Below are 15,158 nucleotides of genomic sequence, written 5' to 3' on the forward strand. Positions count from 1 at the left end.
CTGTTCAAGCAACAAACCATGACGGCCACAAGAAACAGGTTTGTCACCACTCCTAACTCCCCTTGTTGGAGAGAGGAGTTTAAGCTACTGAGAGGCAGATTTGCATATTGCAACAAGAAAAGTGCTTTAACAGTAAGGCTGCAATGATCACCTGTATCAAGCCAGTTCCAGGGTATGATGTGTCTTTTCTTCAAACTGCCTGAAGAAAGAAGAAAAAGGAAAGAAAAGAGACCATTCACCTCCCTGATTCCTTACTCCACACAATCATTGGTGGACTCAGTTAATGGCAATCCGGCTTTATGGTGCTTATCTGACGCTATAAAATTGGCAACTTAAGGTGCCATAATGCACTGAGTTCAGGTTACTGGCACCATAAGGTGCCAACAATAGATTTATGGCGCCATAACTTACCATGAACTGGTTATTGGGGCCATAAATTACCAAGCCTCAGTTCATAGCAGTTTTCACTGATCAGCGCCCTGCTGAGAACGGAACCACCGCCAATAATCGAGGACTGCTTGTACTTTAAAATGCCAAGGAAGAACATACTTCTTTGGTGCCGTGCACTTCTGTATACACCCAATCAATGGGAAAACTTGATGATGAGGAGTTGGCTTGTCTAATTACCTCATGTAGCAAAATGAAAGGGTGTTCTAGGACACCACTTTCTTGACCTTGCCTGTGTTAACATGAAGTCTACGACACCTAACCTCTAGGAGTCAAGACATTCAGAAAACAATGCGGTGCTTTGACGGGCCCCTGAAGCTTTCCAACTCTCCCAGGAAGCCATGGTCACAAGGAAAACTGCTTCCAAAGTCAGCTACCAGGAAGATGATTGACGCAAGGGCCTGAAGGAGGTTGTGAGAGAATACTCAGTACCAGAGTAAGGTCCCAAGTAGGAGGTCCAAGTTTCCTAGGTGAACAAGACTGCTCCAAGCTCTTGAACCGCACCAAGAGTTCCCAGAGCGAAGTGAGGTTTGCATCCTTCAAGGGAACTAATCACAAGTAAGCCCTATAGCTCCTCACCAGTATCAACAGACGGAAGAATCTCTGTTCTGAAAAATATTCAGAGCATCTTGTCTACTGAACAGGAACTCTGAGTAGAGAGAAACCTTTTGATGACACCAATTGCAATAGCAGACAGCTTATCTTGTATAGAGCTGATGAAGATCCTCTGAAGTACTAACCTTACATATGAGTCACTGTACCGCAGAAAAGATCTCCCGAAAGAGATACTGGACTGACTTCAGATATGAAGAGATAAAGTTCCTAGTGATTGGTGGCATCTCTTCACAAGAGAGTGGTGGAGAAGGTTGTGCTAGGGCGGAATCTCTTGGTCAGTCACCTTGGGATTACAAGCAGCTACTTGGGTTAACCCAAGACTTTGGAGCCTGATAAAGGGAGTTGTCCTTAATTCATCCCCTCTGAATTGTTCCTGTACTCAAAAGCCTCCTCTGAGGGTTGGAGTGCTTATCTCAAAGAGCTCTTGGCCTTGGGGGCATGGAGCATACAGGACTAACAAGTCCACATCAGCGTGTTGGTGTTTAACGCAACTTTCATGGGACTTTAAAAAATTCGAGAAGATTTGAGGAAGGGAGGTGGGGTACACCATCATTCAACCTCCCAGAGAGTTCTCAGTAGGCAGACAGGAGTTCTCTGCTCCAACAAACAAATCTGGAACCATGAACTGAAGAACTCTAGCTTCCAGTTGAAGTGAAGAGGTCTAACATGGGTCTTTTCCAAGTAAGTAGACAGAGGAGACAATAGGATAGCCCAAGGGGATGTCCTATGACCATATGCTCAATGCAGAATATACTAAATATCATACTGTCAACTTGTGTATTGTCAAAGAAATTGCACTGTAGACAGGGGAAAAGTCCTTGAGCAGCCAAGGAAATGTGCATTTCCAACAGAGGAGGTGTCCTGTGAGGTGATCCCCTACGATGACATATGATCAGTGTGCTATTCATCACAGGCGATGTCCTATGATGACAGAACCCCAACCCCCAACCCCTAAAACAGTTTCACAAAAGCCTATTTGTCAGTAATGGCATGCATTTACCATTACCAGATATAAACTATGTACCTTGTTAGTAAAAATAACATGTGTACATGATGCATCCAAAAGGGAAAATTCTCTTCCTCAAATTTCAATCAATTCTAATCCACCTCCTAATTTTATGGACATGTTGGACATCAAACTCTTCTGCAAAGCTGAAATGAACTTAAAAGTACAAAGAAAACTAAAACTAATGGGCCCTTTGCCTCATCAAGAAAAACCTTCTCGTGGACCCTTTGCCTCATCAAGAAAAACCTTCTCATTTACTACACCAACTAAAAGAGTGCCAGTATCATCATGAACAACAACTGCATCTCTCCCATGCAAGTTGCTTATGTCACTAGGAAAAAGTCAAGAGGTAAAATCTCAGTGAATTAAGTGACACCTGCTCTATTGCATTCTCTCTAATTACAACCTCCTACTAAAGAACAAGCTACTCCTAAAGAAGAAGCCAGAAAGAAACTACAGGAGACTAAACCAGTGGAGAGGAACCCAAAAGGAGTCATAACTCTCCTTCAGTATCTCTGCAATTGGTCTCCTATTGGAACCTGAAGGTTGAATGGATTTCTGAAAGAGTAATATATACAGCTTGTACCATTATATCCTCCTTTATTGCCTTAATGAGAGTCAGGCTTCAAAGGTGACCCAAAGGAGAAGCCAAACCAGCTGCCATTTCCCATACACAGTAAAACTTTTATGACAGACAGGAGTATAATTGTTCTCACTTCTTCCAAAGTGGTTTAGTATAAGCATCAGAACATTTGCCTGCCGTGTCAGAGATGGGTTTGTTACCTGCAGTGTCAGAAATGGGTTTGACTGCACAGAGAACATTTGCCTGCAGTGTCAATAATGGATTTGACTGCACAAGTTAAAAACCCTAACAGTCTTCCTTGCTAAAATCCTGCTGGCACCACAAACTCCCTAAGCTGTCAACTCAACCTCTCAACGCTGGCGTATGGAAGAGGCGATTATACTGAGCATAAGTCCAGTAAAAGATAAAAACTTCAGCAATCTAAACAGAAACCTGGACAACAAACTCCACATCTGCATATCAAATCACTTGTTAGTCTCGAGTTTGTCTCAAAGGAATGAGAAAAAGAAAACTGAACCTTTAACCGAAAAAGTTCAAGTGCTGATAAAGCACCTCTTTCATAAAAGGCAGTTCTCTGTGACTTCAAAAACCAGAAAACAAGCACTGGCAAACTTAAAAGAAGCTTTATGCACCCAAGTATGAGAAATCTTATAAAACGCTCTCTAACTGAAGGAGAAACCTTGGGCTCTCGCTCTCCAAATACTTAATGGATGCCAAAATACTCTAAGACATTCAAAACCTATTCTCTACATGGCCTATTTCCTCCACTATATAACAATAAAACAAACCTCAATGCCCAATCAAATGCTAAAAAAACAAAGGAGATTCCCCTGATTCAAACTCTTCCTCCACCAAAGGGCAACAGTGGGAGACAGGAGGTGACAGCAATCAAGTACCAATAACATGTCTGCGACTCGAAGATAGGGAGACTAGGAAACACAGTCTGAGGTCTCACCTGAGCCAACACAAGTCAGCTGAACAAAAGAAAACAAACTGCTGAAGGAAAGGGTATATGTTGAAATGCAAGGGGAAGAGTTACAACAACTCTCCCTTCACGTCTGAAAGCGACTCAATAGACTTCAGAGCATTCCCATACGACGCACCCTTAGAATGCTTAGTAGCTAAGCTAAAATCTACTTCGAAAAAAGAGAAGATACTATAACCATAGTAGAATTGGAAACATGACATTTTTATAATAAAATAATGTTTTGTATTACTTTCCCAGTACTGATTACATTGCTAAGAGTTTCCCTCAATTGGCAGCTATACAGTAATACCCCAACTTACGCGATTTGAGTTGTGCAAATTCACAATAGTGCAAACTTTTCATTGGAACCTAACTAATTATCATACACGAGTTCTGTACGATAGCACGAACATTTGCAAATCCTCCAGAAACACTGCAAAGCCATGCAAAAGTGTTTCTGCTTAATTTATTATGTAAATTTTTTAGTTTTAAAGTCTTTCTGTATAAAATCTTTATTAAAAATGTCTTATTTTTATTTCTGTGCATGCATAAATATGATACAAAGGTAATTACAGCACCTACAGTTAGTGAAAAGTATGTACTTTTACAAGATGCAATGCCCATTCACAAAGTTACTGCACTTTCCAAAGATGAGATCCCTTCAGAAACTCTTTAATTTCTCAAGTATGTACTAGTATACTAATTTAAGTTTTCATGCTTTTAAGTGTAAAATCAGTATGGAGAGTCTGTCTATGCTACTTATATTTTTGAAAATATATACAAAGCCAGTACCTAATTCACAGTGTTTGTCACTATACCTTCATGACCAACTAGTAAAACACATCAGAGACATAACAGAGTTGTTGTTCTGTGAAAATTACTATCTTAACCTCGGAGAAAAGTACTGGTACAATCTGTTTGCACTATGTTACATAAGTACAGCAAATATAGTTAATGTACTTTCAGAAGATGTGATCCCATTCACACTTTTTAAAGATGATACCCCTCCACAGTTTTACCTCACATGACGTGTTAATTTTTTTTTCTCTCTCTCACTGCCCTCACACTAGTACATGATTTTAAACTGATTGAATTTTGCCTTCACCCTTTACAAAAATTATGTATGTACATACATTTTCTTTATTTCACTGAATTGTCTTCCTACCTTTGTTATAAAAGACTAATGAAGTTTACCTAGTGATGCAAAGAAAACTTCTTTTACTCTCAAAGAAAACTTCTTTTACTCTGAGGGAAAAAGAAAATGGCATCCCATGAATTAGGGGTAACGTTAGTATACAGTGGTCCCCCGTATTCGCGGGGGATGCGTACCAGACCCCCCCGTGAATAGTTAGAACCCGCGAATGTTTGGAACCCCTATGAAAATGCTAAAAACAGCCTATTTTGTTAGTTAAAACTGAAGAAAACCCACTAAAAATTTTCATACTTGGTTTTTTAAATAGTTTTATCACAAAAAGTGCATTTTATTATGAAATTCATCAAAAAAACCAAGAATTTGTGGATATTTATCATAGAAAAATACCGCGAATGCGTGAATTTTCCGCGAATAATGCAGGGAAACGTTCCCCAGAGAAATCCGTGAATGTGTGAGTCCGCGAATCTGGAGAACGCGAATACGGGGGGTCCACTGTACATACGAAAATGGATACGTATGTACGTAGTATTTACTGTAACTACTTTTATGCCAACCAGTTATTACTTATTTAAGGGTAATGTATTAAACTAACTTTTAAATTAAATTACAATAACTTTAACTTCATTTTAAAGTTAGCTTAATACTTAAGGGGCATGATTAGGGTTATATCTAGAAATAAGCATTTATTAGCATTTTTAGAAACTGTGTCAAACTTACGTGAAACTTCCCGTTACCTGAGGGGGTCTGGAACCTAACTTTGCGTAAGTTTGGGGTATTACAGTAATTCTAAATTCATGGGTCGCACTAGTTTGTTTTGGAGTAGGTGACTATGACCCTGCCCACTTTCAAGGGAGAGAGAGAGAGAGGAACAACTTGGCGAAGAGAACAATGTTTATGCCCTTGTGTCCATGTGAGGGAAGGAGGGCAGGCTCCGATCATGTAAAGTAATTACTGGTCCCGTATAATACAAAACCTTATTATAAAAACCAGGAGCTCTATTGTGCATTCATAGACCTAGAGAAAGCATACGATAGAATCCAAAGAGAAGTGATGTTTTGGTGTTTAAGGAAAAGCAAAGTCCCAGAAAAGTTTGTTAAGCTGGTCACGATGATATATAAAAGAACATGCACTAAAGTGATAATAGCAGTTGGGGAAACAGAAAACTATGAAGTTAGTGTTGGATTACACCAGGGATCAGCATTAAGCCCATTTTTGTTTGTGCTGGTTATGGATGTGTTGAATGAAGCAATCAGGAATGAAGAGCTGTGGGATTTGTTGCATGCCGATGATCAGGTCATTACTGCTGAAAATGAGGAGGACCTACAGAGAAGAGTTGGAGAGTGGAAGGTAGTGCCATTGAGGTGGTTTTTTTTTTTCTTAATTTGGCCAACCTCAAAGTTTTGCCAGCCTGGGGTGCTGCATTTTGGTTTATTACCCCATCCATTGTGGGTTAATCACTTTTCAACAGAAACCCAACTTTATCTAATTATGTATGCTCCAAGGCTAACAAAATATGAATACTTCAACAACTGATGAACAATTACAATTGGAATGTTAGCGAATTCCAAACAAAGTAGCTGCTAATACCTGAAGCACAACCATCAGCTTGCAGAATCAAACTGAGCTCTTTGCCAAGTTGTTCCTAACTCTCCCCTGAAAGTGGTCAGGGTCTTAGTCACATACCACAAAACAAACTAGCGCAACCCGTGAAATTCAAATTTTAGCTGCCGATTGTAAAAATCTTAGCAATTTAATTACGGGGTAAGTTACTTATAAAAAAAGAAACGTTAACTGAGGCTAAAGTAAGAGATTCGTCAATAGCTGAAGAAAAAGCATGTAAATAACAAACAAGTGCATTTTGATGGAGAAAGAGGAATAGCAGATGAGGATTTACAATGTGCAGTAAATGTAGACGAGATTGTTTAACAACTGAATGAGTGAACATAACATCAGAATAAATAGAACTCGCTCCAGACATATTATACCTACATAATTAGTCCTTTTGGTGCTAACAACCTCAAACTAGATGCTGATGATGGTAAAAGTTGGATACACTGCAAAAATTAATGTTAACCATGACGATCTTTTGACTAATGCATTAAACAAGACTTACAACATGAAAACCAAGAGGCACAGAACCACATCACCCCGTGAATCTACTGTTCCCTGGCATTGGGCTCTTGCAACTGTCGCAGGACAGTCTTAGGCTTGGGCTACAGATGGGTATGGGCAGTTACAGGGACCCAGAATGGCTCCCAAACTTAAATTCACACAACCCTTAAACTGACTAAATTAAGGTTGGCACCTGTTCTAATGTCTCAATACACATTACCTGAACCAAAGGGGTGTGGGAGGCTAACACAGCAAGAAGTGCAAAGTGAACATAGCACAATACAAACTACTTGCATCAACATGAAAAGACAAATCAATAAAGATATATTCCATATTCCTCTATTATTGTCTAGAATATCTTGAATGTCACAGCACTGTTCATTTTTTAAAAGAAATTGTATAATACTACCAGCAAAATAAAATCATTATATTGTATTCAATTTACCCAGCAATGAAGACGACGATAAGATGGAATTAAATGAACAAATGAAACCATCCACAACCAACATTACAAAACCTGATCCACAAATAATATTAGGACAATGGATCAAGGACTCCCCTAGAGAATGACCCAAAAATTATGATCATAAAACTGCATAATTCAGCCATTAAACACATATAACATCAGAGGTCTGTAACTCATATGGACATATTATAATTACACTGTATAATGAATCATGTCTTCAGTACCCTGAAATGGTTCAATACTAAAACCTTACCTCTAATTTGTGTGCTGGAGACTCTGGAAGGGGCTCATTCAAAAAATCTTCTAAAGATTTTGGGGTATTATTAGATGATTTCGACTTCGTTACCTCCATCAACGACTCTCCTCTACTTAATGCTTCCTCCCTTCGTTTTGCTAACTTTGCTTCTCTACGCTCAAGCCGGATAAGTTTTGATTTTCGGCAAAGTGGCTTACTTGGATCTGCGCCTGAGGAAAAACAAAAAAATTACATTTTCACTACCAATCCAGGCTCAATGTCAAACCAAACGAATTCATACCAAAACTATACCTGATCTTCCTGATATAGCATAACCAAAACTGAGTATGGTTAACCATGTTTTAAACTTAAACCTATGAAATTAATATGCATACTACATGCTCCTTAAGAAAATTAACTAAATTTCTAGTTAAGTCTTCCAAGTTCCTAAGTGTTCTCTGAATCAAAGACAAAATTACCTTAATAATATCTAGCAATTTTATCAAACAAAATTCTGAACACTTCAAATGTGAGGACTTTTATTCTTTTATATTATTATTAAATCCTCACAAGCCGAGCTGTAACCCTAGCTTGAAAAGCTGAAACCTACCCAACCAAGGGCCTGACTAAGGAAAGCAGCCCAATGCAGCATAAGAAAGGCCTCACAAAAACACAAAAAACTTACCTGCTACTTGATGGGGTGACTTGGGAGACAAGTTGCTAGTGTCACTGCCTCTTACAGGCTGCATCACTTTTCCTGAATTCTGAGAATGGGAGTTTTTGTCAACACTACCATCAACCAGCAAAACTTCATCACTAATGCTGCAATTTGGTTCTCTTGCACTTGCAGTACATGTTCCTGTTGAAGAGATAGTGTTTAATTCATAAAATCATAAACATATTTCAAAAGTTATTACAATAAATAGTTAACCTAAAACATAAAACAAATGTTTTATCAGCCAACTTTAAGAAATAAACATGGTTATGATATCCTTACTACAAAAATGAAAATCACAAGATAATTGAGTCCTAAAGGTTAACTGTCATAACTTTACAGCATACTAAAGTCATGCACCCATAACTAATTTTCTGCATCAGATTGCCGAGTTTGAGATTTCTGTTTCAAGATCTTATTTTCAATTCAGATCATCCAAATCTCTATGTTAAATACTTAGCCAGAGGCCTACTGCTCATTAACCCTTACATGCCAAGCTAAATACATATACATTTGCAATACTCTGAGACCGGGCCTACTTTAGGGTTGGACAATTTGAAAGAAAACATATCACTGGAAAGAGGATGATATGCAAAAAAGTGAATATTTCCAACCCCTTGTAGGACCTCTTTTCCAAGATACTTGTAAACGATTTATACATGTTCTTTCTAACATTTTTTGTTTTACTTTATTTTGTAAGATTATATTTACAACTAACATATTCTAAAAGATAAGAACTAAAATAGCAATTCCTGAGTTATACTTATGGATAAATATTTACGAGATGTTCTGCAATGGGGTTAATACATGCTCTAATTTTTTTTTTTTTTGTACTTTACAAAATTACAATTACAGCAAACATACTATTGTGAAAGATAAGAACTAAAACCAAAAACAATCCCTGAGTACATCTATGGACAAATATATACAAAATGTACTGGGACAGGGAGCTGTAGTACATTCCCAATGAAACCTCATGTCAGACTAATCTCTCTCTTCCCTGAGTCAAGGTGTATGTTGCCTTATAGTAATTTACGGCCCATTCAAGTGAGGTGAAAGTTTTTACACAAAATTTGTTCAAATATGTCACAAAATAGAAATTAATTACATGATGTTATCCAATAGATTTCTTATGCTCTTTCTGAGCATCATAGAATGCCCACTGCTCCTAAAGGGTTAGGATCTGGTTCAGCAAAGTTCATCTCTTTACATTCTAGGAATAAGTAATTTTTGAAAGTAGATAAATTTGTTCAGGCAAAAATACATCACCTACTTAATGGCTGAATTCCTAACCTTCAAAAAATATAATTGCTGGCCTAATTCATAATCTTCAAACATCATAAACAATGAATTCATGAATACTGTCTGCAACCCTGTTAAACATAAGAATCTCACTTCTTATGTACAGGTCCCCCTCTCTTTATGCGAATTACATTTTAATACTTTCATTCTTTTTATACGAGGGAAAATTTACAATTATGTGAGTCTGAGTAAGAGATGCACATCACGACACTCATTTCATCTCTGCATGAACAGCTGAGTGACGCACGTGGCACAAAATACAGTATTATTTGCGGAGCTCGGATGCTCAGCCTGTAGGCTAACACAATCCTGATCGTGTGTTTCCTAGTTCTCGCTGTTTCATGTTTATACTGCTAGTTATTTTTCTGCATAATGGGACCCAAACAAGCAGCATCATCTTCTTCAAATGAAAGTGTTGCAAAGCGTCAAAGAAAAGTTCTGACCCTTGAAACAAAACTGGTAATATTATGGAGGGCAGACGCAGGTGATAGTAATAGTGATCTTGGACTTGTGTTGGGAGTTGGTGAATCCACAATTAGAAATATTAAGGCTAATGCAGAAAAGACTTGTGCTTCAGTGATACAGTCTACTCCATTATCAGCAAAAATAACAAGTCAGATATCCACTGGTTGTAAAAATGGAAAAATGCTCTCTCTATATATTGAACATGAGATGAAAGTACAGCATTCAAAGCTTAGTAATGTGTTTTATGAAGAAAGGCATCATATTTATATCAGCATGTGGTTGAAAATGAAAATATAAAAGATCCAGAGCCTTTTGATGCAAGTCAGGGATGGTTAGATAAATTTAATCGTAGACAGAATTGGCATAATGTCGTTTCGTGTGGTGAAAGTGGAAGTGCTGACCATGATGCTGCTGCCAAATATCCAGAAGAACTTACAGCTATCGTGCATGAAATGTGATATAGCCCAAAGTAAGTTTTTAATGCTGACGAGACAGGACTGTTTTGGAAAAGAATGACTAAAAGAACATATATAAGCAAAGAAGAAAAAATTTCTCCTGGTTTCAAGCCCTTTAAAGATAAGATAACATTTATGTTATGTGGGAATGCGGCACGTGATTTCAAGTTAAAACCAGCAGCTGTTTATCACGCACAACATCAATGTGGGAATGCGGCAGGTGATTTCAAGTTTAAACCAGCAGCTGTTTATCACGCACAGCAGCTGTTTATCACGCACAAAGTCCTTGTGCATTAAAAGGCGTAAGTAAACAGATGATCCCTGTTCACTGGTATGCAAATAAAAAAGGGTGGATCACTGCTTATATTTGTGAGGAATGGCTTTTAAAGCATTTTTCAGTGGCAGTAGAATGTTATTGTAAGAGAAAATTTTGATTTTCTTGTGTTGTTAATCTTAGACAATGCTCCGAATCATCCAAAGCATCTCGATAGCCTTAGTCCTAATATTCAGGTGTTATTTTTAACAACATCATCACATCAGTCTTACAACCAATGGATCAAGGGGTCATTGCAACCTTTAAAGCTATATATACACGTAAAGCCATGAATCAGATGCTCGATGCAAGACAACTTTGATGATCCTGGCAGTAAGCCTACTATTACGCAATGGTGGAAGAAGTATGATATAAAACAAGCAACTGATAACATCGACGCTGCGTGGAATGAAGTTTCCTCAAAAGCAATGAATGCAGCTTGGAAAAATATATGGAGCAAGTGTGTAAATGACTTTACTGGTTTCCTTAAAATTTCCGATACCATTAAGAGCATTTTTGCCATTGCACACAAAGTTGGTGGTGAGGATTTTGTGGATATGAGAGAAGACGAAGTTGTGGAATTGCTAGTCACATGATAAAGAACTTATAGCAGACAATCTTTTAGAACTAACCGAAGCAACAGCTGTAGAGGAAAGTGGAAATGATGATGATGGTGATGATATGAAAATTAAAGATGAGTGTGAAAAAATTGTCCGAATTGTTCTTTGATACTGAAGCATTAATTACAGAAATATGATATTGTCATGTTTACAATAAAGGGTTTTATTTTACATACTTACCTGACAGATATATACTTAGCTATAGACTCCGTCGTCTCCGACAGAATTTCAAATTTCGCGGCACACGCTACCGGTAGGTCAGGTGATCTACCGCCCTGCCCTGGGTGGCAGGACTAGGAACCATTCCCATTTTCTAATCAGAATTCTTCTCTTCCACCTGTCTCCTGCGGGGAGGCTGGGTGGGCCATTAATCGTATATATCTGTCAGGTAAGTATGTATAAAACTTTATTGTAACATGACAATATCATTTTTATACATTCAACTTCCCTGCCAGATATATACTTAGCTGATTAGCACCCATTGTGGTGGTAAGAGACAGCTAACTACTGAAATAGACAGGTAAACAACATATGTTGTAGGTATTAATAAACCTTGGTTCCTACCTTATTAGGCTGAAGACTTCGCGGCTACTGCCTTGGAGTCTGCTTAGCCTCAAGAGCCTCAGCGAGATATTGATCTATGGCTAAGAGTTCTTGTGGGTCTGCCAATGGGGTCTTATCCACTTACTCGGCAGAGCCTAAAGGCCTTTGTCATTGGGTGCTATTCACTAACATGACAATACACCTTGTTCAAGGAGCACAACACCGATCCCGATCACCTGATCCTAACATCCATGTTAGTTCTAAGATTGCAAGGAGTTATCCCCGAACTCCCCTTACAAACAACAAAAACTCGAAACAAGTTACACTTTCATTACAAAATATACAAAAAAAAAAATTTTGTACTCCCCTACTAGCCATACATACCCTTGATCCCCTACCAGCAATGACACTATGCTCCCGTGCGACATCAGTGAGCTTGCTAATAGAAAACCAAGCACATCTGACAAGAGGGTTTATGTACGATAAAACACAATATTTAAGGATCAGTCTTTGCTCCAAGACCCAGCACTGTATCTGCTGATACAAATGGACCTAGCGAGAAGCACTTCTCATAGGTCACTCTCACATCCTTCAGATAATGAGATGCAAACACTGAATTGCACCTCCAATATGTAGTCTCAATGATATTTTTTAGAGACATATTCTTTTGGAACGCCAAGGACGTTGCTACTGCTCTCACCTCATGGGTCTTGACCTTTAGAAGACCGAAGGATTCCTCCGAGCAGTTCTTGTGAGCGTCCGTAATTACGCTTCTCACAAAGAAAGCCAAGGCGTTCTTGGACATGAGTCTTTTGGGGTTCTTCACCGCACACCAAAGACCTTGTTGACAAGCTCCCATCTGTCTCTTCCTCTCTAAATAATATTTAAGAGCTCTCACTGGACAGAGAGACCTCTCTATCTCTCTGCCTACGAGGTTAGATAGGCCTTTTACCTCAAAACTTCTGGGCCACGGTTTTGACGGGTTTTCGTTCTTTGCCAGAAACATTGTCTGGAAAGAACAGATGGGCAGCATCTCCTTTGAACCCCATCTGGAATCTAGAGCTGTGCAATTGCTCGTCCTCTTGGCTGTTGCGAGAGACACCAGGAATAAGCATTTCCTAGTGACGTCGCGGAAGGAAGCCAGATGTAAAGGCTCGAATTTATCCGATGAAAGGAATTTTCAGTACCACGTCTAGATTCCAACTAGGTGTTCTAGGAGTAGCTGCCTTTGAAGTTTCAAAGGATCTAATTAGATCGTGTAGATCTTTGGTTGCTTGCAATATCTAACCCTCGATTACTAAAATACTGAAGACAGCATGCTTCTGTATCCTTTTATTGTTGAGACAGAAAGGTGTGATTCCTCTCTCAGAAAGAGGAGGAAATCGGCAATATTCACTATAGATTGGATACTGGAGGAGGACAGCTTCTGACTCTTACACCACCTCCTAAAGACTTCCCACTTTGATTGGTATACTCTTTCTCGTCGAAGCTCTGCGGGCTCTAGCGATAGAGCCCGCAGCCTTGCGAGAAAAGCCCCTCGCTCTGACAAGTCTTTCGATAGTCGAAAGGCAGTCAGAGCGAGACCTGGGAGGGTTGTGATGAAACCTCTCGAAGTGGGGTTGTCTGAGTAGATCTGGTCTGTTTGGAAGAGATCTGGGGAAGTCCACTATCCACTCCAGTACCTCTGTGAACCATTCCTGGGCTGGCCAAAATGGGGCTATTAGCGTCAACTTCGTGTTCTTCGAAGCTACGAACTTCCTGAGCACTTCCCCCAGGATCTTGAACGGGGGAAAGGCGTATGCGTCCACACCCGACCAATCCAGGAGAAACGCGTCTATTGCGAAGGCTCTCGGATCTTCCACTAGAGAGCAAAAGATCTCTATTCTTTTGGAGAGGAACGTCGCAAACAGGTCTATGTGAGGTCTCCCCCACAGGGACCAAAGACTTCGACACACTTCTTTGTGTAGAGTCCATTCTGTGGGAAGGACCTGATTCCTCCTGCTCAGTCTGTCCGCTCTCACATTCTTGATGCCTTGAACAAATCTTGTGAGGAGAGTTATGACTCTTTCCTCTGTCCAGGTTAACAGGTGTCTTGTTAACTGAAAGAGGGAGAAAGAGTGCGTGCCTCCTTGCTTGCGTATGTAAGCCAGAGCCGTGGTGTTGTCCGAGTTTATCTGTATCACCTCGCCTCTGACTATCTCTTCGAAGAACTTTAAGGCTAGGCGTATGGCCACTAGTTCTTTGCAATTGATGTGCCAGGACACCTGTTCCTTTGTCCAGGTGCCTGACACCTCCCTTGCTCCTAACGTCGCTCCCCATCCCGACTCCGAAGCGTCGGCATATAACACTTGGTCTTGGGTTTCTGCAGGGCAAGCGATACGCCTTCGTTCTTTTGAGGAGGAAGGATCCACCACTCAAATGATCTTTTACCTCTTGTGGAAGCGGGAAGATGTCCGAGAGTTGTCCCGTCTTCCAACTCCACACCCCTTTCAGGAAAAACTGAAGAGGGCGAAGGTGAAGCCTCCCCAGAGAGAAGAACTTTTCTAGTGAGGACAGGGTCCCTAAGAGGCTCAGATAATCCCTCGCTGAACTGTTCTTTTTCTCTAAGAAGCTCGAGATTTTCGACAAACCTCGAGTGATTCTTTCTCGCGAAGGAAATACTCGAAAACCCCGAGAATCCATCTGAATCCCCAGATAGACCAACCTCTGGCTGGGGATCAGCTGCGACTTCTCGAGGTTCACGAGTAATCCCAGCGATTCTATCATGTTCCTTGTTACTGATAAGTCCTCCAAGCACTGAATCTCCGACTTGGCCCTGATCAGCCAGTCGTCCAAGTAGAGGGAGATGTTTATTCCCTCTAGGTGAAGCCATCTTGCCACATTCGCCATCAGGTTGGTGAATACTTGCGGAGCTGTAGACAGACCGAAGCACAGAGCACCCGAATTGAAAGATCTTGTCTCCTATTTACAAAACGAAGATATTTCTTTGACAAATGGTGAATGGGAACGTGGAAATATGCGTCTTGCAAGTCCAGAGAGACCCCATCCAATCCCCTGGACGAAGAGCCGACATTACTGAAGGCGACGTTTCCATGCGAAACTTCTTTTTCTGAACAAGATCAGAGCGCTTACGTCCAGAACTGGTCTCCACCCCCCGATGC

At 39.9% G+C, this 15,158-nt stretch overlaps 1 protein-coding gene across 1 annotated transcript in view; it reads right to left on the reverse strand.

The window, feature by feature from the left end:
- Positions 1 to 15,158, reverse strand: part of LOC135225693 (arginyl-tRNA--protein transferase 1-like) — a 128,623-nt gene that overhangs the window by 84,883 nt on the left and 28,582 nt on the right. Inside the window, exons 4-5 of the mRNA XM_064265045.1 lie at positions 8,270 to 8,443; positions 7,603 to 7,814 (exon numbers count right to left, since the gene is read on the reverse strand). Coding sequence (XP_064121115.1) covers positions 7,603 to 7,814; positions 8,270 to 8,443 — 386 coding nt within the window. The remainder of the gene's footprint in view (positions 1 to 7,602; positions 7,815 to 8,269; positions 8,444 to 15,158) is intronic.

The sequence above is a fragment of the Macrobrachium nipponense genome, chromosome 13 (genome assembly GCF_015104395.2).
Source record: "Macrobrachium nipponense isolate FS-2020 chromosome 13, ASM1510439v2, whole genome shotgun sequence".
Lineage (NCBI taxonomy): Eukaryota > Metazoa > Arthropoda > Malacostraca > Decapoda > Palaemonidae > Macrobrachium > Macrobrachium nipponense.